General features: G+C 42.5%; 1 protein-coding gene across 18 annotated transcripts in view; it reads right to left on the reverse strand.

Annotated features, from left to right (window-relative positions):
- Positions 1–27,794, reverse strand: part of RBFOX1 (RNA binding fox-1 homolog 1) — a 1,477,709-nt gene that overhangs the window by 844,388 nt on the left and 605,527 nt on the right. For 17 of the 18 annotated variants that reach the window (XM_082199142.1, XM_082199117.1, XM_082199122.1 and 14 more), the window contains one exon: positions 18,673–18,735. The exons of the other annotated variant lie outside the window; for it this stretch is intronic. In XM_082199142.1, coding sequence (XP_082055268.1) covers positions 18,673–18,735 — 63 coding nt within the window. The remainder of the gene's footprint in view (positions 1–18,672; positions 18,736–27,794) is intronic. 18 annotated transcript variants of the gene reach the window in all.

Below are 27,794 nucleotides of genomic sequence, written 5' to 3' on the forward strand. Positions count from 1 at the left end.
AGGTCACTGCGGGATGCAACCTGAAAGAACGTAACATGAAGCGGACGTAACATGAGGTATGACTGTACTGCTTAATGCCAAAGCAGGCTTCCAAGCAGTTTGCAAATATAAAACAAATGACACAAACATTAAAAGACAAACATCCATAATTAAACTAGGCAACAAAACAATCACAATAAAATATGCCTATACATATGACAGTAAGAGCTGTTCGACAGTGGAATTTGCTGCCAAGGAGTGTGGTGGAGTCTCCTTCTTTGGAGGTCTTTAAGCAGAGGCTTGACAACCATATGTCAGGAGTGCTCTGATGTTGTTTCTTGCTTGGCAGGGGGTTGGACTCGATGGCCCTTGTGGTCTCTTCCAACTCTATGATTCTATGATTCTATAATTAAAATATGCAATTAAAAATCTCATTTTAAAAAAGACACAATTAAGACATGAGTCCCAGGTAGAGAGATGAAAGAAATGCCTGTGTAAAAATAAGAAGAGCCTATTGGATCACACCAATGGCCCATCCACTCCAGCATCCTGTTCTGATAGGATGTGTCTCTAAAGGCTGCTGGAATGCCAATACAGATGAAGCTCTCGCTCTTATTTCAGCAAGGAGTATTCAAAGTAGTATTATTATTTTTTAATACCACCGGTCTACACAGTGCTTGGGGTAGCAACAAAAATATAAATATTAGAATGTACAAACAACAACAACAATGGAATGTACAGTAACAACAGGTTTGTGAAACATCAATAAGGACAACCAGTAAGAACTAGTCACAGTGTACGTAGGTAGGTGCCATCTCACAGGCCAAAGGATAATTGTTTTAAAAAATGTTTTTGCTCGATTGAGGAAGGTTCATTGGAGATAGGACAAGCTGGGCTGCTTCTGGCAAGGGGTTCCAGAGCCTGGGAGCAGTCACTCAGAAGGTTCTTTTCTTTAGTTCCCACCAGATGTGTTTCAGATGTTGGCAATACAGAAAGAAGAGCTTTCAGTGTTTTCTCCCTGTCACCCTTCTGACCTATGGTCAGAGATTTGTAAGACCCAGTAAGCAGAATTACAATTGCCTGCTCCCTAACAGTTCCCAGGGAAGGGTCTTAAACCAAATATGTGATATAACTCAGCTTATGACTATGCAAGCAGCATTTTTATTGTTAATGAAGCACAGCAGAAGCTGCAGGTGTGACATTAGGAGGCAGTCAGTCATTATATGGGGTGTATGGGGTGTTATGGGAGGACAAGTACCTCTGGCGGGGAACATGTTATGCTCCGTCTGGGGTAGTTTATCCACCTTCACCTCCTCCCTGCACTCAGCTCTCACACTGCACTGCAGTGCAGTGGTCACACCCCGGAAATGGCTTTAACTGGCTGACTAAAAGCAGGCGAGGGTAGCCAATGGGTCACAAACCTTCAGTAAGTTAGGGATTTCCCCTGCATGTGAAGACAGAAGACAGGCTTTAGTGGATTGAGTGGATGAAACCAATATTGGGTCCTGTAGTTAAGAAAGTGTTTTCTGCATGTGCTGTAGAAAGAAGTGAAGGGCAGATGGGACTTAGCAACCTGAGTAGTCCATCTAGGAGAAGGAAAACACTGATCCTAAACTTCCACTGCCTTGTGGGATATCTTTGGGAGGTGAAAAAGGCTAAGAAGTAAACCCTACAAAAACCTGTAGTGGAGCCTCTAAGATGATTGAATGGTGCCTGGTACATCTCCTTCCAGCAACTCTTGCAGTGAAGCTGGTGCCAAATGTAATGCTCTGCTTTCCTTTGGACCGCATCAGTGAAACAGAGAGGGGGGTCGTCATCTGGGCAGTCAAGGACCTCCACACACACTGACCAGGCTTGCACCCTGGGGACGTCACTGCAGTGCTGCTAACGCAGTTTGACTTCACCCCTGGAGGTGAGCTCCATTGTCTCTTGAGGTAGACAGATGCCAAAAACAACCACAACAAAAAGCCATTATGCTGCAACAGCAATAACTAGTTTGAGAGTGGGGGTGGAGTTTTAATGTTCCACTGGTGTCCCCCCACCCTTTAACTCTGCAGGCATTTGCTGGGCTAAAACAAGAAATTGCACTGTTCTTCGTGCTGAATATTTGCTAAGAGCAATTTTTAGATAAAAAAAAAAGGTCGTTTTGCAAAGAAGGACCTTCCCTTCACCAACTTCACCAACTAAGGAAAGATGCACTTAGCTCAGATATTGTTATAAATATTACATCAAGGACAAAATGTGTAACATTTTCAGTATTTAGAAGAGCACAAAAGCAGGCTACATTTCTGTTTCTCCTATGTTGGATTTCACCTTCTTTTTACTTCCAGAAGACGACTGGGAGACTTTGATCCAGAAGGCTGAGCAACTCAAGCTCTTCACACACACTCAGGGTTTATATTAGGGATATGTAGCTATAATAACAATAACAACAACAACAAGAATAAAGATAAGCATAAGAACTGTCAGGCAATTAAAAGAAGGAGGGGCTTTCTAATACCTTATGGTTTAGATTCCTTTACAAGAAAAACTGAGTATTTTATACACCATGATTAAAATTTGATTGGGGCCAATAATTTGTGCAGATGCTTACAACCCTGATAAAAGGCACCTCCCCTCCCAAAATCGTTAAAATGCTTATACCTATTATTTATATTTATTTATTTATTGAACCTATTAATCACGTCTTTCTTTCTTTCTTTTACAAAAAGTAACTCAAAGCAGCTTACAAAAACATAGATTATACCACAATGGTCACCTCTGCTTATAGACTGTTGTTGCCAAAAAAGAAGTGGAACTCAGAGAAGTTTACTCAAGTACCCTCCGCAGCAGCCATTGACTGCAAATCCATCAGGACAGCTCCAGAATTCTTCCCTCATCCTCTCTTCCATTTAAACACTAGCAGAGATGACTGACACGTTCTAATGAGGAGTCACAAAATGCACAGATGATTTCAAGCTACTGAAAAACAGCAATCCTATAAAATTGAAGGACTGAGAAGTTTACAGGTATGGTTGACTGCCTGAGCAACCTGCCAGTCTCTGAAAGATTTCTATTTTGGTATAATGAAAAGGAAGTAGGTTGATATGCATATGAGCAGTGGACATTGACTTAAAAACATTTCACTGTATTTCTGAAGACTGGACACACCAGTAGAATAATAGCCATAGTCTAGGAAGCTTAATTGGGCTTGTTTTCCGCATCATGGCTGTCAGGCCTCAAGAGATGCTTGAAGGAATTTAAATATAATTTTTAAAAAATATATTAAAAAAAACCTTTTGAGACAGGACCCAAACAAGGAAGGAAAATGAGAATTGGTCAAGGCTTAATCCATTATTTTTAATGACCTTCAATTGGAAACATTTAACAGAACAGCAAGTGGCACAGTTGAAAGAGAAAGCAGCAACATTCATATGCTAATAAGTTCAGCTCACCTATTCTATACTGAGCTTCTTGTATGATTATTTCAAAGCTAAGTGCATGGAAAAGAAACAAATTGAATATAGGCACATACCATGCAATAGCTGAAACAATGATAATCTCTTATAAAGAGGCAAGCACACACACACGCTAAGCAGTTCCTTCAGAAAGTACAGCTCTCTGTGACTTATGAGCACAAATGGGGGATTCACTTGTCAAATCAATCTTATGGCTGTATTATGTGCCTGATGATACTAACCAGTGTTTGCAGCTGAAGCACTATATCAGTTTCTCCACTGCCATTTGCAAAACCTGCACTTAAAAAAAAAATATCTAAAACAATAGTTCTTAATGGCCACTCCCAATACAATGTTACTGGTTTTTGTTTTTCAACTACTAAATAAAATGTTATTAACAACAAAAATGTGTGTGTGTGTGTGTGTGTGTGTGTTCTTTACTTGATGCTGTTAGTCACAGAGTGAAGGGGCCATTTGCATTTCCTGGAGTGGGGGGTGGGGATTCCATGCTCAGGGAGCCATTACTGAGAAGGTCGTATCCTGTGTCACAGCCAGCAAGCTACAAGTATTAGTGGGACATTGAGATTATCCCTTTGGGGGCAGTCACATTCCCCACCCCATCCCCCAGTACAATGGATTTTCTCCATTTTTATTCCTATTCCAAGTAGAACCATTGAAATTTATGGGCATGAGTAATTTAGGTCAATTACTTCCAGTGGGTCTACTTCGTTTATAACTTAGTTGAATATAGCCCATCGTCCCTGTGAGATTGCCAATGCTATTGGACACACCCAGCCAAAAAGGACTCCCCCATAGGGTCACATAGGTAGACTGATATCAAATATTTCAGAAAGGGATGGCACATAATCGTGTGGATCTTTAAACTAATTATTCTTTAAAAATCCTGGTGGAAATGAGATGGAATGGGCTTTGTGTGAAAGGGCCATAAATTGGATCAAGACTTTTCTGTCCATTCCTGCCTTGATATTATTCCTTCTAGGACTTGCTAGATATCCATCAAACTTAAAGAATCACAGCCTTCTCTGTCTCCCTCTCATTTCTTTCTCTCAGTTATCTGCCTCCAGAGATATTTTAGACAATTTGAGACAGAACACTCACACAGCAAAAGGCTATAAGAAAAGTCAGTAGTCCTGTGATATGATGAAAACATTTCTTATCATGCACATATTTTTTAGAGATCTGTCCATATTTGTTTAAAGCTTTCTGTTCCTGATTCAGAGCTTCAGGCTTCTAGTACAGCACAAAACAGTTTTAAAAAGTTATCTTGGTCTATGTAAGCCTATTCTTTTTAACCATAGGAGGCGTTCACGATATTTTTCCAAGTCAAGGTTTGCATTTTTCTTTCTTTCTTCCAGATGCATCTCCCACACAGCAGGGCAATACCTTGCTATTCATTTGAATGTCATGTTATTTCAATACGTTGAATGTGAAGCTTGCAGCAACAATAAATCAGAATTTGCTCTGCAAAAATATTTGCCAGCATTTTAAAACCTTGGTAACTTTGAAACCTGAATAATCTGAGTGCAAAATCATATTTTCAGTACTATAAAACCTAGGTGACTTTAAAGTCTGAAACATATATGAAAAGGCAGCAAATAACTCATGTCACTTGTTTGCTACATTTGCTATAGTTCCATTTAATAATATAAACACAAAGAGAGCAATCTTCCCACTGTTTGTGCCCAGCTACCTACCTACCTCTCATTAAACAGCTTTTCCATGAGCAGAGAGCTATCTGTGGCAATGCAATGATAATTCCTGTGATTCACTCTCAAGGCACACTGTCCACATCCACAAAGAAGGGCTTTTATCAACTGGAACTATGTGAGGGGTGGGCATGAACCCAACACATACACCAAGGTCCCACTGTCCTCCTTTCCCCCCAAAATGTGAATGTCAGGCCTAAAGGATACCCCTCAAAGCCCATCAGACATAACACAATTTTCGATCCCCTAAAGGGTGCACTTAACCCAGCAATGCCTCAGTATATCTAATGTTTCCTTCCTCACCTGCATGGACTCAGTGCTGAAAACAGCAACCAAAACATATCACTTCTAGATGCCAAACATATCCTTCCCAGCTGTGTGAAGTAGATTTAAAAGGTGGGACCCTAAGTACAGTAATTTGATCTTGTTTCTTTCAAATTGGATTGTAGTTTGCCTTGCAAACAGTTAACCCAAACCCACCTTGCGTAAGAAGGAAATGGAAAACTACCTGGCAATAAAGAGTCGGGTATATACATCTAATGATGTTTGTACCTAATAGCACCAATAAAGAGCTGGTGTGCTTCAGGGTTTTTCTTATTTTAAAAAAATCCCTTTTCCAGGCCTTTTGAAGTTTGTTGATTATGATACCTGGATTAAATTGGCAACATGACACTAAACTAGCTGAAATGGAAACTTTCCAGTGCATCAACACTATGTATTGTCTTTTAAAATAAAGTCTGATGATGTTTATTTCATAACTCAACAAGAAGAAAAATTAACTTCTAAGGCCCCTGAAAATCAATTATGTTGAATTTCATCACTAGAGTTCCCCAATTTCCTACTTACCTGTGTCTTATAAATTATATTAACACACGCTGAGCTTTTAAAAAGAACCGAGTTCATAAACAAGCAACCAAGGATTTGTTAGCGAAGTTCAGATAGGAAAATTTGCTGAACACAGGACCTACTTGGCATTTTTGAAAGAGTCACTACCTGAAGCCTAAGAATGCCCTGTCAAGCTTATTAATGGCCTTGTAAATCCAACGTATAATTTCACCATGCCTAATGAAAAAGAGGCTTCAAAAATGATTCTCAAAGGCAGAAATAATGCTGGTTAAACATTCTGTTATATCTCTTTGTTTCACCACTGAATTCACATTTTGGGTGGACATGGATATTCTCCATACTTTGTGTGCCTCAAGATATTGTTTCCTGCAGTGTTGTAAAACCGACTACGAAGGAAAACTCTGAAACTTTTTTTGGGGGGGCAGTGTAAAGGCTCTGTTACTTTGGGATGTGGTGAGGATGGCGGGGGTCCAAACACCAGCCTCAACTACATTTAAGAATCAATATCTAAAGAATGAGTTAGGCATCATTAACACTAACACCAACCAACTGGAAAACTTGTAGCTGGTCAACTGTTTTTAATTGGTAATGCAGGAAGCTACTTGGTCCACCAGCTTGGTCCACACATAACTCTAAGCCAAGGGTGAGGAACCTCCAACCTGTGAGCCAGACTTAGCTCTCCAGGCCTCTCTATTTGTTTTACCAGGCTGTTTGGTGGATCCACGCACATCTGTGCTATGATATCATATATGATGTCATACATACAGGAACAGCCTAGCACCACTCGCAAAGGACTTTCTTTGAACCTCTGAAAATAGGAGGCTTAAAAAAATAGCACACCGCTGTTTGAAAGCCCTTTGTAAATAGCCCCACACTGCTCTTTAAACCTCTTGTTTTCAGAGGCTTAAGGAGCAGTGCAGGGCTGCCCACAAATGGCTTTCAAATACCCCATGCTGTACATTCTAGTCTTGACAGGGCTCCAAAAAAGCTCATCACCACACTAAAATGCCAGGAGCTTAACAGGTGGGCAACTTTGAGCAGCCTGGGGTGCTGAGATTAGTATCTGGCCCATCAACTAGCAGAGATTTCCCACCTCTGCTCTAAGCCATGGCTTATTTGGCTTATTTGTGACACAGCCACAAATAATGTGGCTTATTTGTGACACAGCCACTGAGTCATACCACCAGTCCTTGTATAGCAGTGACTCTGGAGTTTCACAGAAGAGTCTTCCCTCCACCCACTCCAGCCCTATCTGGAGATTCCAGGGATTGAACCTAAGATCTTTCGCGCTAGCTATGTGCTTTATCACTGAGGAACAGCGCTTCAGTGTATGAAATTTAAGCTCCCTTCAGTTTATGAAATTTAAATGCTCCTGGAGTTTGTTTTTGTTTTTTTGCTGTATTCTTATGGCCTTGTTTATGGGTTACTGAAATTGTTTTGGTGCAACATCAAACCTGAACCTGAGCAAACAGAAGCCTGTGGTGCAACCAAAACCATGCCAGCATGAAGTGGTCACATGCCTATTCAGCCTGCCTCCCATTCCCAGCCACACCATGAAAATGAGTAGGAAGGTCTATGCTGCTCTACCCCACCCCACCCCACCCCAAATCTGATGGAGCAGTTTAGCCTTGAGGGTAGCCCTATCCACCCATAGAATCACAGAGCACAGAGATTTAAGCCCTCAGGGAGAGCCCATCATTCATGAAGGTGCCTAAAGTGGGTCACTGGGCTGAAACACAACCACTGCATTCCCTTTCCTGCACTTGAGCGGCCAAAAGTGACTGAATTAAAGAGGAGATTAACCTAATTTACAGTAATGCAGGTAAGAAGGCCATCTAAATGCCCACCATCCAGTTATTCAATATGGAGTAGGCAAAAAAAAAAACCACCAGCCTCAACCCAAACCATTCTGGATCCGCCAAAAGTCCCTACACGGCCCCAAAGTGACCAACAAGTCACAATGAGAGTTGGGGAGGGCAGGTGCTGTTGCCATGAAAAGAAGAGGGAGGGAGGGAGGCAGCTGCCCAGTCTTTAAAAGAATGGCGCCCACCCCACCTGCAAGTAGGTGAGTGGTGCAAGAGCATCAGACTGGCCAGTACTTAGTTGGAATAGGCAATGGAATGAGACGCCTTTGTAGAACTTGACAGACATCTGAGTACTCTTAAGTGAAATATTGCTTTTATTTATATTCACTTCCAATTAATATAAAATATATAAAAAATAGTTTCAAAAAGTAACCAGGTGTGGCCTCAAATTAAAGCCCCATTGATTAAAATGTGCCAACCCTGATTCAAACTATCAACATGGATTTCAAAAAGCAAGCAAGCGATATGCCAAATGAACTAAGCTGCTGTTAGGATTTCACAGTACAGTAAAATGTCTCAATTATCTTAAGCAGTATGAGTCAATACGTTTCCTTTTTTACAATTGTAGTGCAAAACACAATGAAGTTTCAGCACATATACACACTGCTAATAGCATTGATTGAATGGTAAAAAAATTTGGTAGCATTCTGCTTTTACCATTCAGAGTTCAACCAATGGTACTTATTACCAATAAGTACACACACACACGCCCCCCCCCCCCAATTTCTTTCTTTCTTTCTTGGCTGATAAGGTCAATCATTTGTCAGAGCTCTGAGTCAAACCAGGGACTATCACAGATTTAATGGTTGTACTTGTAGATAATGGGCTTTGTAAGCAGAAGACTCCAGGGTCAATCCCCATGTAAGGCTGTTGGGTGAGGTGTTGGGAGACCCACTTAGAACTCTGGACAGCCACTTTCAGTTAGTGGGGAGAATACTGGACTGGATGGGCCAATGACTCAGTTTAAGCCAGCTTCCTTTGTTCCTATGAATAGGTGAAGAAACAGTAATCTGTTTCCTTTAATGTTTTATTTCCTTTCTTTATTTTTCAAATATAATAATAATAATAATAATAATAATAATAATAATAATAATAATAAAAAATACAAGGTTGCAATTATATCTGTACAGATACCCAATTAGAAATTGAAACTGAGAATAAGGAGGAAAAAAGGAAGATAAGGGGGGGGGATTAAAATGGGGGGAGAGCCAGGAATAGAGAGGACAAGCATATAAAATTATAAGCATGACATCAATCAAATAAACTGCCCAAGAGAAACTATAGTCACCTGACAAGGGGAAAGGATAACCTGAGATCCAAACACATAATATTGTTAAGTTATCCAGTCAATTTTATTCAACTTCCTGCATCTATTTTATGCACAATCTTAAAAACTCCTTCCACCATGTGCATAGCTTGTTTATTTACAAGTCCCTCTTGTGCCGTGAGAAACAAGACTATTAAGGAGAGGTTCATGTTCTCTAAATAACAAACTAGATATTTGCACAAAACATGTTCCTTTGCTTCCTCAGGCCCATGCCTTCAAGAGACCAGCAAATATAGAGTAAGGTCACATTACGGAACCCTCACACTCAGGATGTACAAACGCAGCAATGTTTGCATCAGAGGGGAGAAGAGCTGACCTCCCCATCCCCTTGTGTGTCCTTGTAGCTTGACCCATAAAACTAGGCAGAATGTACAGCAGCAAAAGATATTTAATCTGCTGTGGGGGAAACTGCCTGTGCAGGACCAGGTTGGCCCATAAGCATTGGAAATCGATAGCTCACAGCCATTTGTTCCTGATCAGAGCATGATTTGAGGAGAATGTCAAAGCAATCCTTTTTCACAGCACAAAGCCAATTTGTTTTATTTTATTTTATTTTCCACCAGGTCATTTAGCCGTGTGAGGTGACCCTTGCAATGCGGTGAAAATCAAATATTTCTACCAGACTGACTTTTCTTGTTCTCCTGATGTGCGCTGGAAAGCTTTGATCCTCTGGGGCCTGGGTGAAGCAAAGAGGCAACTTTTAACAGGGAAAGTTACAGAGAGAGGGGAAAGCAGCAGGTGGGTGAGGGAAGTAAAGAGGGGGAGAAATGGGCCTCTTGATTCTGTGCTCAGACTAAAAAGGGAATGTTTCTCCAAAGCTAAAAGAATGTGGCATTTCCTCAGCTGGAGCCAGTGAAATTGCGCTGGTCTCAGAAATCGCCTTCATCTAACAGCACCCGGCCACCTGCTCCTTGAATTCTGCTGTTAAAAGACGTTAGCAGACCATCTGTTATGGGGTGGCACGCTGAGGATTTTTGGTCCTGTTCATATTCATGGGGGGGAAAGCAGCGGTATTTAATCAATCTGCTTGGAATTGCTTTATATGATTAGCGTGTAATGATTCAGGTAGGTCATGGACACGGACATCTTTTTTATTACTGCATTAGACAGCTAGAAGCACACATCAATCCCATAAAAGATACAAGGGTTGATGCACTTTGGGGGAAATATATTCAGCCACCAAAGAAAACAATAATAATAAAAAATGCAAATGTGATAGATAATGACTCTTACAAGGAGGAGGGAGGGACAGGAAGAGGGTTAGCTTCAGGCTGATGTGCTCTCTCTCTCTCTCTCTCTCTCTCTCACACACACACACACACACACACACACACGAGCCCAGCAAAAAGAAAAAGGGTGTCAAAAGAAGTAACAGGTGCTACCCAGCACCTGGAATCCTTGTTCCTTACATGGCCCTGTGATTATGCCTGCCCTGCCCACTAACTTTATCCCTTCCTGGTCAGGTGGCTAAATCTATGCATCTTTTGCATTTCCCACAATGCCTATGCTTTCTAGGGCAGTGCCAAGGAAACTTTTTCAGCCGAGGGGCCACATTCCCTTATGGGCAGCCTTTCAGGGGCCACACACGTTTGGATTGGTAGGGCCAGAGGCAAAAACACATGGGACCACAGATGTGAACTTTGTCACACTTTAGCCACACAAAAGTCAGAGGTTTCTACACCCTACCTTCTCATATTCTATCCAAACAAGCGAGAGACATTACTGCAGTTGAAGTACACATTTCCCGACAGACAAAAGCACTTGAGGGGGGGTGAGGGGAATGACAATTAAGGGATGTTGCATGGGTATGGCCTAACGAGAGTCCCAAGGCAGTGCTGAAATTTGGCCCACAGCTGAGAACATCAGTGTCCTCAGAAACCCACTCTGAACATAGTAACATAAAGAGAGCCTGCTGAATCAGGTCAGTCGCTCACTTAGTCAAGCATCTTGTTCGGTGTCCCCACCCAGATGCTTGTGGGAAACCTGCAAACAGGACCCAAGCACAATAACACTCTCCCGTCCTATGGCTTCCAGCAACTGGTATTCAAAAGTATTACTGCCTCCGGAGGCAGATTATTGCCAACAAGGCTAGTAGCTATTTGATAGCCTTAGCCTCCATAAACTTGTCCAGCCCTCCTTTGAAGCCATCCCAATGGTGGCCATGCAGTGTCTCCTGTGGGAGTGAGTTCCAGAGATTAACTACATGCTGCATGAAGAAGTACTTTATTTTATCTGTCCTGAATCTTCCAACATTCAGCTTTATTGGATATGATATTTGCAGTGCACACTGATGGCAAAGTGAATTCACTTTGCTCAAACCTTGATGCAACGGTTAACACAAAGCATAGGGAAGTTCCAATCCCAACATCTGAACCAGCTGTGTGGTATCACTTTTACTTATTGTGGCATTTGAGTGTAGAAAAGAGCCTGGCAGCTGCATGTTTGATGAATGCACATATATTTTACAGCTGGATGCCAGACTTGAGAGTTTCTGTGCCAAACAGCAGGTTTTCTTGGGCCAGCTCTGCAAGTTTGCCCTCTGTCCATGGTTCTTGGATGTCCAATGCTGATGCTGGACATTCTACAGCTTCATAGGCCATGGAAATAGCAATACCTGGATTTATTTGCAGAAACCTATCTTGTACAGCAAATTGTGTAAGCTTCTTTTGTTTCTGAGTCAACTGAATGGATACTATTTTAAAAAGACGACATCATTTAAAGTATTAAAAGTGTTATCATTAAAGTGTCACATACACATCGAAGGAGCTCTCTTTTAAAATATCTCTTTAGTAGATTTTTGTTGTTGTTTAGTCATTTAGTCGTGTCCGACTCTTCGTGACCCCATGAACCAGAGCACGCCAAGCACTTCTGTCTTCCACTGCCTCCCACAGTTTGGACAAACTCATGCTGGTAGCTTCGAGAACACCATCCAACCATTTTGTCCTCTGTCGTGCCCTTCTCCTTGTGCCCTCCATCTTTCCCAACATCAGAGTCTTTTCCAGGGAGTCTTCTCTTCTCATGAGGTGGCCAAAGTATTGGAGCCTCAGCTTCACGATCTGTCCTTCCAGTGAGCACTCAGGGCTGATTTCCTTAAGAATGGATAGGTTTGGTCTTCTTGCAGTCCATGGGACTCTCAAGAGTCTCCTCCAGCACCATAATTCAAAATTCTTCGGCGATAAGCATTCTTTAGTAGATTACTCACCTGCATATTGTCCAAAATAAAATTCTAACTAGAATACTATAATAGCCATCCTATAAATCAGTAATGTACTACATGTGTAGGTCATGTCACAGGCGAATAGAGCAAAATGTCTGGCCATATGGTGGACTTAAGAGCCAGCTCATCTACATTCTCTGTTACCAGGCAACGTCTCGGACTTCAGTCTCAGATTGGCTAAATAATAATGACCCCTTAACCCTTAAAAATGATTGATATTCACAGTACTAGTCAGGTTACAATCACAAGGGGGAAATACTGGCAGCAATTAGGCACTAAGGAATTTGGCAACATTCAAACATTTTCCCCAAATCCAAAAGTATCATTATTGTTTCCTTTATGTGATGCAAATCTATAGGCTTGTTTCTACAAGGCTTCTTCTCCCCACCTTAGTCTGCGTGTGCAGATATTGAAATATATTAATCATGCACAAATTGTTTGGCTTCCTAACAATGCCCCCCTAATTAGCCCAGGAACTGCCACCTCCCATAAGTTGGAAATCCCTCCACCACCTCTGCCTTGCTGTGCTGTGGTGACACAATTTCTTTTTCACCATTTCCCCCCAACATGTCAACTGTGTCAAATGCTGCTAACTGCCACAATGCTGCTCCATGACAGATGGGACCGCTTGTGGCAGAGATGAAAAACTAAAGAGTAACAGGCACATTTAGCAATGAAAGGAACAGATTTGTAAAGCATGCTCAGGATGAATAGCTGCTACTTGGAAGTATAGCCAAAACACCTTTCCTTGAAATGCAACGTTCTAACTTCCCCACCCCCTTGTGGCAAAGAGGAGAGTTATTAGATACATAAGCACTTTCCCCTTGTAAATTACCGTAAATTTCGCTCTATAACACGCAGATTTTTTGTCCTAAAAAGTAAGGTGAAATGTCTGTGCGTGTTATTGAGCGAATATGTGGTCCCTGGAGCTGACTCACGGAGCGCAGGGGCAAAATAGGCAAAAATAAGATCGGGCGGGCAGGCGGAGGGAAGAGGGAAGGCAGAAGCTTTCCTGCATTCTGCCTCAGGGTCTTACTGCCCGCCTGCTTCTGTTGCTGCGTTTGCTCAAACTCAACAAAGAGCAGGGAATCCCCTGTCCTCCTGGCAAGCAGAGGGTTAAGGAAAGGATCGCGTCCTTCCTTCTAATCTTCCCTAGTCACACTGCGTGCAGGCTCCAGCCCACCACTTCCTCCTCTCCGTGCTCTAGGGACTCGCAGGCAGCTGAAAAGCATGCAAGAGAGAGAGAGAGAGAGAGAGAGAGAGGGCTGGCTTGGGTGGTGGTGGGGGGAACGACTTTTGCTTTACAATGGTAGGTTTCTCATTTCTTTTCCAAAAGCAGAGAGCCCTGCCCCCAGGCCCCCTCCAAATTACAGCTTCTCCAAGCAATGTACTGCTGGAGGGAGACAGTATGCTTGTTTGGAAGAGAAACCCTGCTTCCCTGCTCGTAAGTAACAGCAGGCTGGATTGCAGAGTGAGACATGGAAATCTCTGGATTTATATGCTGTATATCAACTATCTTGGCAGATGAAAAAAAGTGTGTTACATGCCCTATTGCCCAAAAGGGTGCAAGCACAGAGCAAAGGTTGCAGTGACAGAGGTGGCAAAAAAAAAAAAAAATACCGTAAATAAAAAAGAAATCATACTTCGTATATCCTGTCTGGCTTGGGGGGGGGGACTTTTGCTTTCCTTCCCTCCCCATTTAAAACGTGGTGACAAAGCACGGATCCACATGGATCCTCAGGATTTTTGCATTGGGTCACCCCAAATTCACCATCAGATCACATTACATGTCCATGGCTACAGTCTGTACCAAAAAAATCACGCACCCACTGTTGCCTGGGGCTGCAATGGTGCAAAAACGTGGTTACAAAGCATGGATCCACAGGATCTTTGCACTGGGTCACCCCAAATTCACCATTAGATAACATAGCATGTCCATGGCTACAGCCTGCACCAAAAAAATCACGCACCCACTGTTGCCTAGGGTCACAGTGGTGCAAAAACGTGGTTACAAAGCATGGATCCACATGGATCCTCAGGATTTTTGCATTGGGCTACTCCAAACTCACTGTCAGATCACATGTCTGTGGCCACAGCATGAACCACAAAAATCATACATCCACTGTTTCATTTAGAATATTTTTTTTCTTGTTTTCCTCCTCTAAAAACTACGTGCGTGTTATGGTTGGGTGCGTGTTATAGAGCGAAAAATACGGTACATTTGCATCCCTCTGTGGTTTTCAGACTGTATTCTAGGGAAACCCTGGGCTTTCTCAGAGGCTTATTCCTCAAGGAGAAAACTGGGTAACTATAGGGAAGCTTGCCTACTAGTCCCAAATTTCCCCCTTCAACATGTAGACAACAGGGGAATGTTGACTACAGTGGTACCTTGGATTAAGAACTTAATTCGTTCTGGAGGTATGTTCTTAACCTGAAACTGTTCTTAACCTGAAGCACCACTTTAGCTAATGGGGCCTCCTGCTGCCGCTGCGCCGCCACTGCACAATTTCTGTTCTCATCCTGAAGCAAAGTTCTTAACCTGAGGTAATATTTCTGGGTTAGCGGAGTCTGTAACCTGAAGCGTATGTAACCTGAAGCATATGTAACCTGAGGTACCACTGTACATTCTTCCAGGGCACACTCTCAGTCCACACGATGAAACAGAAAAGCCAAAGGACAGGGCCAGATTGACACTTTTAGAGGCCCTAAGCACTGACAATATTATGCTGCCCCCATTCAAAATAAAAACAATATTAATCCATATATATATATATATATATATGCAGGTTTTGGTGTCTTCGGGTGTCTTCCCGTGTAAGAGTCGGGGTGTCTGGGCGACGTTTCGACGAGGTCTCACTCGTCATCTTCAGGCTGGTGCTTTCGGCTTCTTGTTACTGGAACAGAGCACTGGCTCTGTTCCAGTAACAAGAAGCCGAAAGCACCAGCCTGAAGATGACGAGTGAGACCTCGTCGAAACGTCGCCCAGACACCCCGACTCTTACACGGGAAGACACCCGAAGACACCAAAACCTGCATTCCTATACCCGTGAAAATCTACGAAAGCAAATATATATATATATATATATATATATAGACTGAAATAACATAAAACTTACATGTATGCTGAAATGTGCATGCATAGATGTCATGTGCAACACACAACAGGGTCTACTTCCTCACATTATTTTGATTTATACTAGTAGGACACCCTCTGGTTTAGTTGGTGACAATAATAATAATAATAATAATAAATTTTATTTATATCCCGCCCTCCCCAGCCGAAGCCGGGCTCAGGGCGGCTAACAACAATAAAACAGTACAAAAGTACAACATAAACAACATTCTAAAATCATTCATTATAAAAATTAATTAATTCAAGCCACTAGCAACCATTGGGCCAGAGCTCTGCGAAGATTGCCGAGGGAGGGAGTTAGGCTGTGCCCTGGCCAAAGGCCTGGTGGAACAGCTCTGTCTTGCAGGCCCTGCGGAAGGATGTCAAGTCCCGCAGGGCCCTGGTCTCTTGTGACAGAGTGTTCCACCAGATCGGAGCCACAGCCGAAAAAGCCCTGGCTCTAGTTGAGGCCAGCCTAACTTCTCTGTGGCCTGGGACCTTCAAGATGTTTTTATTTGAAGACCGTAGGTTTCTCTGTGGGGCATACCAGGAGAGGCGGTCCCGTAGGTACGAGGGTCCTAGGCCATATAGGGCTTTAAAGGTTAAAACCAGCACCTTAAACCTGATCCTGTACTCCACCGGGAGCCAGTGCAGCTGGTATAGCACCGGGTGAATGTGATCTCGCAGCGAAGACCTCGTAAGGAGTCTCGCTGCAGCATTCTGCACCCGCTGGAGTTTCTGGGTCAGTCTCAAGGGCAGCCCCACGTAGAGCGAGTTACAATAATCCAGTCTGGAGGTGACCGTCGCGTGGATCACAGTGGCTAGGTCAGGGCGAGAGAGGTAAGGAGCCAACTGCTTAGCTTGGCGGAGATGGAAAAATGCCGCCTTTGTTATAGCTGCAATCTGCGCCTCCATGGAAAGGGAGGTGTCGAAGATTACACCCAAACTCTTAACGGACGGTGCTGGCACTAATTGCGCCCCCGCAAGAGATGGGAGTTGCCCCCCCAATCCCATATCGCCCCGTCCCAGCCACAGGACCTCTGTCTTCGAAGGATTTAGCTTCAACCGGCTCCCACGTAACCATCCAGCCACAGCTTCCAAACATCTGGTCAGTGTGTCTGGGGCCGAGTCAGGATGGCCATCCATCAACAGATAGAGTTGGGTGTCATCGGCATACTGATGACAACCCAGCCCAAAACTCCGAACAAGCTGGGCGAGGGGGCGCATAAAGATGTTGAAAAGCATCGGGGAGAGTATCGCGCCCTGAGGTACTCCACACACCAAGGAGTGGCGCGATGACAATTCCCCCCCAAGCGCCACCCTCTGTCCCCGACCAGAGAGAAACGAGCGCAGCCATTGAAGGACTGTGCCCTGGATCCCCACGTCGGTAAGGCGGTGGTCCAAAAGTTCGTGATCGACCATGTCGAAAGCTGCTGATAGATCTAGAAGAATCAGCAGCCCCGACCCGCCTCGATCCAGCTGTCTACGAAGGTCATCTGTTAGGGCGACCAGAGCCGTCTCGGTCCCATGACCAGCGCGGAAGCCGGACTGGAATGGATCCAGAGCCAATGTTTCATCCAGAAACCCACCAAGCTGTTCAGCAACCGCTCTCTCAATCACCTTACCCAGGAACGGAAGATTCGAAACCGGGCGGTAATTGGATAGATCTAAAGGATCTAAATAAAAAGAACAGAAAAATTGAGGAAAAGTGTGCACTGGAGTGTAAGGAAGTCTAAGAATTCTGACTTTCCCCATTATGACTACTTCAGTGGTTTTGTGAAATAGCAAATGTCAAATTATTTCCAATTCTCTCTCCCTCTCTGTCTCTTTCTCTCTCCCCCCCCCCACTTTGTTGGTGCTCTAAGCATGCATTTGGTCTGCCTGTTGTTTAATCCAGCACTGCCAAACAAGCTGGACCCACAAGCAACATGAACTGGGTGCATCATGGAACACCCTCCCAAATCTTCTGCAATATCCAGAAACCTTGTAGGAAATGTGCTATGGTTCATCAGCAGACAAAGTAGCATGCAAATGGTTCTATGAATGAAGTGTAAAAACCTTGAGTATGTCTAATTTCTATGGAGCGAGACAATATCTACTCAGAAATGCCTCATTTTCCAGACAACACTATTGTTCGATGGGAGTTAATGATCCCAACTAGGGTCCAACTAGTGTGTATACAACAGCACTTTCCTGGTCCCTTCCCAACCCCTCAGCTTCAGTCCTCAAAACCCATCAATGAATGTGGAATGGCATGTGATAGTATGTGATAGTGTGAGGCTCCATATTATGTTGGATCTAAGTCAACAATGATCCTACATTTTGTGCTTCAGACAGACTGCAGTTTTATTTAGGAGAGAATAAGGTATGAATTAATTACAAAACTTAGGTACAACTGTATTTCTATGCTCAGGATGTGTGTTCATGGATGATTACTTTCCTTACTGCAACCCATTCAAGTCCTTTATGATATAAATACACACTGGTGGATCAAACTAAGAACAGGCATGGTTCACTGAATGTTACCAGCTTACAATGCTAAAAGCAAAATAGGACACTTTGGAAAAGTATGGGGAAAACAGATTAATCCAAAACGACGTTGTCACATCTAATCTTTTGTTTTTGTTTTTAAGTGAGAAAATTAACAAAAAATGTAAGCTGTAATTATTCAAAAATGTCAGTAAATTTATTCATTATATTAATCCAAAAGATCTAGAGGACTGAGAATATTGGCTAATCTTTCAGGGAACATCAAAAATATTATTTTCTACTGTTTTCAGTATACACAAACACACAACTATGAGGAAATGAGAAATCCACACATGACCCATTAAGTAATTCAGATTTCTGTTTCATTATAGACCATTTTAATTGTGATTTACTCATTTGTCCACAAGGAACAGATTCAAATACTGCTTAAGGAGATATCTATTAATCACATTATCAGCATCCCCCACACTCAACTGTCTCCTTCCTTTCCCTCTTTCCAACTCCTCAACTACAGGGTTCTCACAACAAACTTTTAATCACAGACTCATATTCAACAGAACACAACAATCTTTCCATTTTGTGCAGCTGAAGATGCAAATCAAGCTGGGGTGAGGGCTTGAGAACTATGCATTCCATCAACATAGAAAAGAAACCAGAGAGAGTTGCACTTACAGAATGAATGCTCCGCTCTAGAAAACTGTAGGCTCCACTTACATGAGGCTTCTGTGTAGCTTCCTGAAAATAAAAACAAACACAAAACCCATCACACTATGTTCTTGCTGCACCATCCTCCACATTTTATCCTAACCCTAAGAGTACAAAGAATTAGGAGAGGCAAAAAGAAGTATATATTCACACAGCAAATAGTTACTCTATGGAATTTACTCCTACAAATATTTAGTGATTGCCACCAACTGGGATGGCATTAAAAGAGGATGAGATAAATTCATTAAGGCTGTGTGCTACCTCCAGTATCAGAGGCCTCTGAACATCAGTTGGTGCAAATCAGAAGCATGCAAAGTGTACACATGTGCTCAGGTCCTGCTAGTGGGATACTGGATAGGATGAGCTATGTTCTGACTATGAAGTGGTTTCTGTGATTAAAAGATTGGTGTAGGTATGTATGAATGACCTTTCCCTTGGAGAAGAGAGAAAGATCGAGGCTCATGTATTCCCTTCTCATTCTCTTCCAAGAGGCGAATGCCTGAAGGAGAATATCCCATGAATATTTGAATGGCAAACATACAATTGTGCAGTCAATTAACTTCAGGGTTTTCAGGTTCTCAGGAAGAATCTCAGGGGGAGAGGAAAGGTAATATCTGATCAAGCACAGAAAAGTATTTATATCCCAATAACTGTACGGTCTAATGGATGGTTTTACAAGTTTCCTCACTTCTTCCCTGAGCAAGATTACACAGCATCCATCTTAATGACTAGCCAACAGATCGAAACCATCACAGTGAAAATGCAAAACTGCTGATGAATAATTTGAACTTTTCTGCTTTTCTCCCCTCTCCAGAACCCTTCAGCATTGCATTATAATGCAAGATTAAGAGAGTAGAAACCCAGCTTTGTGTGAGTTTCTTCTCTCTATCACTCACCATTGCTGGGAGAGCGTAGTGGTATATATTTTTATCCATTGTATAAGCATAAGTTTGAAAAAAAGTGGGGTGCAGGATTGTTCAGAGTGCCATAAAAGTCATCTATTCCCCCCTTACAATATACAGATGCACACCATAAATTTGAGGACGATTCAGTGCACATTTAAAGCACATAGTTTCCCTCAGAATTCTAGGAACGGTAGTTAGGGGTGCTGTAACTGTAGCACTGTAAGGGCGAAAGTATAATTCTCAGGATTCTTCAGGGAAAGTCATGTGGTTTGAAGGCACATTGAATGTATGTTAAATGTATGTTGTGGATCTTTCCGAAGGCTAAATGCACACATTCTGAAAAAAAAACAGAAAACTGAAATCCGACTTGAGTAGTAATTTGGATCAAGAGCAATGATGACACATGCAGGAGATTACTGTCAACCAAACATCAAACGCGAACCCACTCACAAAATCAAATCACACATTTAATCCATTTTAAAAAACAAAAACAAAGCAAAACAGTCAAGTTATAAATAGACCTACATAGAGAATTGCTGGTCATTTAAATTTCCAGCTCCAATTAGATAAAGTTATCACCAACTGAAAGCCAGATTATCTTTGCTTTATAGGAAAGCCAAAAAGAAAAGAAAGCTTTTGAACTATGAGCAGGGCTATAATTAGACAACTTGGATTATTACTCCTGTTTTGAGGCTTGCTCTCCCTTTTGTCATTGTTCCTGTTTTTGTTTGGCCTCCGTTTAATTTCCTGTCAGCCTTACAAGAGATTTCTAATGTTTGGGCTGTAGAATAAGTTCTGATTAAAAATAATCTTCCCAATTACAGCTTGGCACAAGCTAAGACTGCCACGTGTTCCCTGCCACTAACCTCTGGGTTTCTGTCTGCAGTAATTGTGTCTATATCAGCCCCTAACTGCAAATGAAAACCCAGGGGGCATATTCAGGCATCCAGCTTCCCGAGCCTTACCCATATCTCTTAATTTGCACTGTCTGTCAAAAGGAGATGCTCTCCAATGTACTAAAATGAAATCCTCAGAAACGGCGGGTCAAATGAACAAGGGGAAATGGGAGGGTTTGGAATTGAAAGTGGGGGGAGATGTAGCAGAAATCTGAGTCTCAGATACGAGGATGCCTCAACACTCTTCATTATAATTCCAATCCCTGTCCACATGCACTCTGAAACTGGTTAACAAATTCCAAGGTGGCATTTTCTCTTTCATTACAGAATCTTCTCAATCCAAACATTCCATGCCGAAACTACTAAAATAAAATAAAATAAAATAAAATGCTGAAGTTATGTGTTGTTGCTTCCAGTTTCCCTCTCATAAATGCACAGCCAATTCATGTGGTGAAATGCAACAAAACAAGAGTAAAGGAAATACCAGGCTTTTCAAACAGCTTAGATTTAGCATATGGATGGACGCTTATTGATTGATGCTGCAACATCAAGTGAATGAACTGCTGCAAGTTAAACATAGCAGACATATCACCTCCCAGTGGAAAGCTGTTTCATTAGAACAAATGGGGCACTGCCCAACCAAGTTCACTGTGTCTTCAGACAGCCCCCCTACACACACCTGCCTGTTGTCTTACGTATAACCAGTCCAGGGAGTGGCACTGCCTGTCAGCTGATTCACAGCATTGCCTTGGTAGAACCCAGTATAGAGGAAGATGTGGGCAAACCCACAATTAGTTGTATTTGCCTGTTATTGGCCCTGGTTCCATTTGCTGTTGGGATCCATGCCTTCTACCCTTCCAGGCTCACTAGACATCAACCACCACTATGCCTAGTGTCACACAAAACACAAAGCTCGCCACAACTCCTCCAGTGGACCAAGCCTGCACATTCACCTTTCACCCTTCAACTGGTGGGAAATCAAGACAGATAGGTATAAATATGTGCCCAGCGAAACTTGTTTTCTTCTTTCCCCACACAAAATCAGAGAACAATATAGTGATATACTGCAAGGAGGGCACAAGGGGCTTAGCTCACTCACTACATTCTGGGGTGTGTGGTTTTTAGACAGATATTAAGTTCTGGTCTAATAGGCTGCCTGTCCACTTTTTCTCTGGAATCAAATGTGGTGAGCCTGATGCTCTCAGTCTGTAGGTTTTTGTTTTGTTTTTTGTTTGTTTTTGAAGAGGAAGGAAGTTGGACAATAAATTTCCCACCTCACTGAGTGATGTGTAGCAGTTCCACATTTAGTAAAACATCAGAATTGCAGGCAGTGGGGCTGGAAGGGTGTTCTGTTACTTTTAGGGTTGGAACTGCAGCTCTGCAGCCCCTTGCATTCCTCCTGCTCAACCTGCATGTTTTAAAATGAGAAGCATGTTCCAAAAGCACTAAAGAGAAAAACAAATAAATGAACGAAAACCTCCAGTACATTATCCTCTCAAAGAAACCACCACAGTTGAGTTACCTCGGGATATCTTACCACCGAGTAGAATAAGAACGAGTGAAACAATCTGTCTAGCTTCCTCTCTTGTCAGTAAATCCCACAGAGGTCAATAGAGGTATTAATGTGATTAAATTATTCAAATATTTTAGGGGTTCCATTTTCTGGTCTTGAAATTTTAATCAGTACTATGATCACCCAGAACTGCTGTGCCTGTACATACACAATTGCAAAAATAAAATACTTTGAAGAATAGAACTATTACTTTTGAACCAGCATTCAATTTAGCACCATTATGTGTCAGAATATGGTGAAGATAAGCATTAGGAAGTCACAATTGTTTTGCTCATTCATCAGCGTTTTATATCAACTCCTATTTTTCAGCACAACGTTTTTCCCATTTCTATTATCAAGATTAATAACCCAACAATGCACAAAAGCATAGACTGGACTGAGGTAGGGAGAAGGGTGCGGGAAGAAAAAGACTATGATTTACTTCCTCTGATTACTGTTTTATTTACACTGCTGAGAACATTCTATTTTTCTGCTTCATAATTTAGCACTTGTCCCATAAAGGAACATTAAGGCAAATCACCCCTTCTGTTTAACCACAGCATGCTAAACTGTACTCTAAAGTAATCCACTTTAGAAAACAACAGCAGAAGCAGCAGCAACAACAGTGTTTTCCTACAGCACTTGCAACCAGATAACCAGAAATAAGGAGAGGAGACACAGGGAAGTGGTTTGAAGTAAGGCTAACCACATTGCATTAATGATCTGCAGAGGTAAAAATCCATGAGCAACTTATACTGCTGCCTAGCTTTACTAATCAAAATGTAAGTCTGTCGCTGCCCAGAGTGTGGGTTAGTATTTTACTCTATCTGTTCTTACTCTTTAAACATGTGTAAGTGATGTGCAAAAATGCAACACAGAAACAATACAATGCTGTAATAGAAATAGGAGATACAACACAAAACCCAGCAGAACAGTATTATAAAAACAGGACTTCTGTAATAATGGTGCCCTGTCCTATAGGTCAGGCAGGGAAATACAAGGCATTTGAAGCACCAGAAGGAAAAGTATTCCAGAGTGCAAGGGCAATGGTAGAAAATGCCCATTTTTGTCTTACTGCTCTATGACATTCTGTAGGATGTGGTGCCTTGAGTAAAATGTCCCCAATGAATGGACAGGTATTATTTCAGATGATACAAGTGTCTAAACATCAGAACTAGGAAAAAGGAACTCACCATATCTCCTCTGATAAAAGAGGTATGTGTGGGGTTCTGGGTCCTTTTGGCTTATTATATCTCATGCTAGACATAGTACCAAAGATGTATGGGTTGGAGCACACTAGGAGGCAGGGCTGGAAGCCAAACAACAAGCCACTTCTGGTGCAGTTCCTGAGCATGCTCCAGGGCTGGGGAAGAACAGGTGGAGGATATATAAAACCTTCTGCCTGTTTCCTCCCTCTTCCTTCTTCAAAAGGTGTGGTGCCCAGCTCAATATCCTGCTATGCAGTGTGACTTAGCTGGTTGCCACAGTTGGGGCATAGCAAGAAGTTGTCTTCTCCCGTGGATGGTTGGTGGGCAGGGATTTTTCCACTAAGTCCGTACTGCAGTGCTAGAGAAGTGCAATTTGAGGTGAGAGCTGGATAATGAAGTTGATTGGTTTTATCTGGACCCTTGGCAGCTGTGTATAGGAAATAGAAGAAGTTGGTACAAGTTGTGAATACCCTGAGGCACTTTCCAGGTAAACAGTAACTCCAGAGACTGTGGGAACAGTGACACATGGCTGTGGGAACGATGGAGCAGGGTATAGATAACTTCTGAGGTTAACCCTCACTCTAAGGATGCATGAATCAGGAAGAGGTGCCTCCTCATATGAATGGGTATGACAGGGAGAAAGAAGTGGGATTAGCACCACATTTCACCCATGTGGGGTAGGGTTCACCCAGTTTGGGTCTTTTTCCCCTGAACAGCTCATACCACCCAACTGTTGGCATCTGTCTGTCTCAGGAGACAATGGAAGTGTGTGCCTTCAGGGGCAAACTGTTCGAGTTACAGCTCCAGCTGTGACTACAGAGACTGATAAGGGAGAGACATGTTTTGTGCAGCTGGGGCAGATGAAGGTGTCTGACCGTGTTGATGCAGGTGTACTATGGCGTTTTTTATTTCTGCGCTCCTCCCAGCTGTCATTTCTCCTCTGGTCACTGCTGTTGTTCATAAAGTGGCCCTAGTTATATCCCATACCTTGTGTCTTGCCTCTTTATTTCTGGTCTCCTAACACAATGCTAATTACACAAATGCAATTAACATGAATGTTGTGTTGTTGTTCCGTAAGCAACACCATGGGGAAACAGAACAGTAGAAGAGGTGAAGTTTTAACTCATTCTCTCCCTGCCACGGTCACAACAGTAATCACCTTTGGTATTTGCATTTCAAGGGGATTTCGAATTGGCACCATTTGGGATATATCCAGGCAATTAATGTCACATCTGGCTTGGCCCTCAGAATCTCCTGCATCTCATAAAGTAGCATCCAGCAGCTCTTTCATCCTCATTAGTCACTCTGCTATGGCTTCTCCTGAGGGAAGAAATTATTATCCTGCAGTCTGATAATAGCAGGTGGACCCTCACTTTTCATGAACTGCTTGGTTGCATCTGTGTGTGCCTGGAACAGAAGGCGGTGTTCTCAATATGGCAGTGATCATTCAGAGAACAATTATGCTGAAGCTCTATGAACAGAGATCATACTGTCTATAATGCTGATCATATGGCTTTGGTAGGTTTGCATAATCAGAAGCAGGTTCTTCATAAGTACAGAGTTGTGGCTATTTATGATCTACTCAGAGTAGATCCACTGACATTTATGTCTATTAATTTCAATGTGTCAGTAGAACTTAATTGCATACAGCCCATATAATTTTTATAGTGGGTTGGAGCCAACGTCCTATTTTACTGTATTCCAGCCTGACGCTGAATCTCACAGACATGGAGGCAAAGCAGGAGGCTAGGTAAAGCTAGCTATGGAAAGGTTGGTCAGAAGTTTCAGGACCATAGATAGCTCCAAGTGAGCAACCTTCCCGAGGAAGCTCAAGAGCATACTAAGGCACTTTAAGCCTCTTCTAGGCTCCACCCCCTTAAAGCCTATGGCTTGCAAGTGGACAGTACTCCATTCTATAGCCTCCCATCTAATGCTCTCTGTGCTCCACAGATCCAGTGAAGTGTGATGGGAGGCATTTGTTTCCTCAGATTCAGCTGCCCACAAGGATCCAGAGGCCCCAGAGGCTCTGGTGGCCCAGGAGCTTATTTCAGGGGCTCCTGTCTGACAGTTTGAGTCACAGAAGTGCCCTGATCTCCAGCAGCCATCTCAGAAGCCTGACCTCCATCAGGCTCCTTAGATGGTGCCTCTGTAGCCTCTGTGTCTGGGTTTGCCCATGTTACTTCCAGAGAACCACCCCCGCCATTGCTTAGAACTCAGAATAGGTTGTAACTGTTTTAATGAAAGAATCCAAAGAAACAACCTTAATTGTGGTATGGGCATGTGCTTTAGTGGAAATGCAATCCTTCCACAAAAGAAGAAGAGTTTGGATTTGATATCCTGCTTTATCACTACCCTAAGGGGTCTCAAAGCGGCTAACATTCTCCTTTCCCTTCCTCCCCCACAACAAACACTCTGTGAGGTGAGTGAGGCTGAAAGACTTCAAAGAAGTGTGACTAGTCCAAGGTCACCCAGCAGCTGCATGTGGAGGAGTGGAGACACAAACCCAGTTCACCAGATTACGAGTCTACCGGTCTTAACCACTACACCACACTGGCTCTCTACAAAAGACTTTACCATCCAGCATGTTCCCAGGCAGAAGGGAAATGGTTATTAAGCTTCTCCCTTCAGGACTTTCCCCTGCAATCCATATTCATCCATTTCTTTAAGGCAATCAATGAAACAATACCTTCCTTACATCTGTAAAAAGAAATTCTATTGTTCCCAGATTGCTTGATGGAGAGGTTTAGAAAAAGATCAGATCCACTGCCAAACAACTGATCAATAACTTCCTTTACTCATTCCATATATTAAAGCTTCTTGAAGCCAGAGCTCAAACTGAGGGCAAACTTGTTAAAACAATTCCAGAAAGTGCATGCTTTTCAGAACCTTTCTCCCTGCTGATCCCTATCTCCAGTTTCCAAGCAATATTTAGCACCAAAAATATTGTTACTTAAAGAACACTCTTAGGCATATAACAAAAAGAAGCCAACCTTATTAAAAATAATTGATGCCCCTAAACGTATGTTGCCTTCCTGTACTTCAAATTTCTGGACAATATGTAGTGAGCAAATCATAACATTTGAAATTGAGGCCTATGCTTCAGATATCGTCTTAAAATGCACTGCTTGGTGCTCTCCACTTCTCCATGCATGAAAAACAGTACCAGGGACAGTGCTGCAAAGTTAAGATTCTTTTGGATGAGAGAGTGTTGCAGAGTTCAAGTATTGCTAATATTTGCTGTGTTTACAAATATAGACAAAGGGCAGAAGCAAGTAGACTCCTAGAAAACACAGAGACCCCAGAGAGCAACTTGTATAGCACACCAGTACGTTGGTGGCACCCCAACTTTTGGTAAATACCAGCTAGGAAATAAATCGTTCCCAGGGCAAAACTAAGTGTGTGTTTAATGTGCATGGTATTTTATTATTTTTATTTTAAAAAATGCAAACATTGGCCCCTCCATTGGAAGGAAATTCCCAATTGCTGCCAATGTAAATAGCAACTTCAGAGGAGAAACTCTGAGAAACTGAGCACACAAGGAAAGGAAGGCAGGGGAGAAGAAAAGATGGAGCACACAGATACAAGATTTGTTTTTTGTACCAATGCATCACAGTTTATTGAAATGAGTCTGTTATGTCTGAACTAGCCAAAATTTTCTTTAAAGAATGTTTGTAGCCCACCTGTTATATAATATAAAGTGTTGAATTAGAATTGGAATAAATATTTTGCAACAAATGAAATTTGAAGCAAACCTCCAAGTTCCATGTTGGGCAACATATTTAGGAAATCTGATGGCAGGAGTTCCGGTAAGACTAGTGAAATTATTCAGGGGATCCCCATGCATTCTGAATGTGGTTGATTGGCGGTGGGGGGCAGACAGCACTATGAATAATATTATTGATCACCAACCTGGGAAGGAAGGCCATCTAGGAGAAGGAAAACACTGGTCCTAAAATTCCACTGCCTTGCAGGATATCTTCAGGGGAAGAAAAGGCTAAGGAGTAAACCCTACACAAATCCAGAGTGGAGTCCCTAAGACAGTTGGATGGCAACCTGTACGCCTCCTTCCAGCAACTCCTGCAGCCAAGCTCATGCCAAGTGTATTGCTCTGCTTTCCTTTAGACCACTTCAGTGAGGTAAGAGGGGGGGTCTTGTCGTCTGGGCAGCCCAATACCTCCATACACACTCCCCAGGATTGTGCCCTAGGGAAGTCACTTCAGTGCTGATAACACAACAATTTGACTTCACACACAAACACCCCGGAGGTACACTCTATTGTCTCTCAAGACAGACAGATGCCAACCCCAACTAATTGTTGTGACAGTTTGTTCCTATCAGATTTTTTGACTCTAAGGCCAGTAGCCAGACCATGAAGCTTAACAACACATTGTTCGAATTATGCAAAATTGGCATTTTAAAATGAATTATGAAGTTTCAGAAGTTTTACTTCTGCACTGTTTGTGTATCAAAATATTTATTAGTCCCTAGACAGCTCCACATGTGGTTGACTTGGGTACCTCTAAATAAT

Source organism: Podarcis vaucheri (genome assembly GCF_965113315.1).
Source record: "Podarcis vaucheri genome assembly, chromosome: 14".
Lineage (NCBI taxonomy): Eukaryota > Metazoa > Chordata > Lepidosauria > Squamata > Lacertidae > Podarcis > Podarcis vaucheri.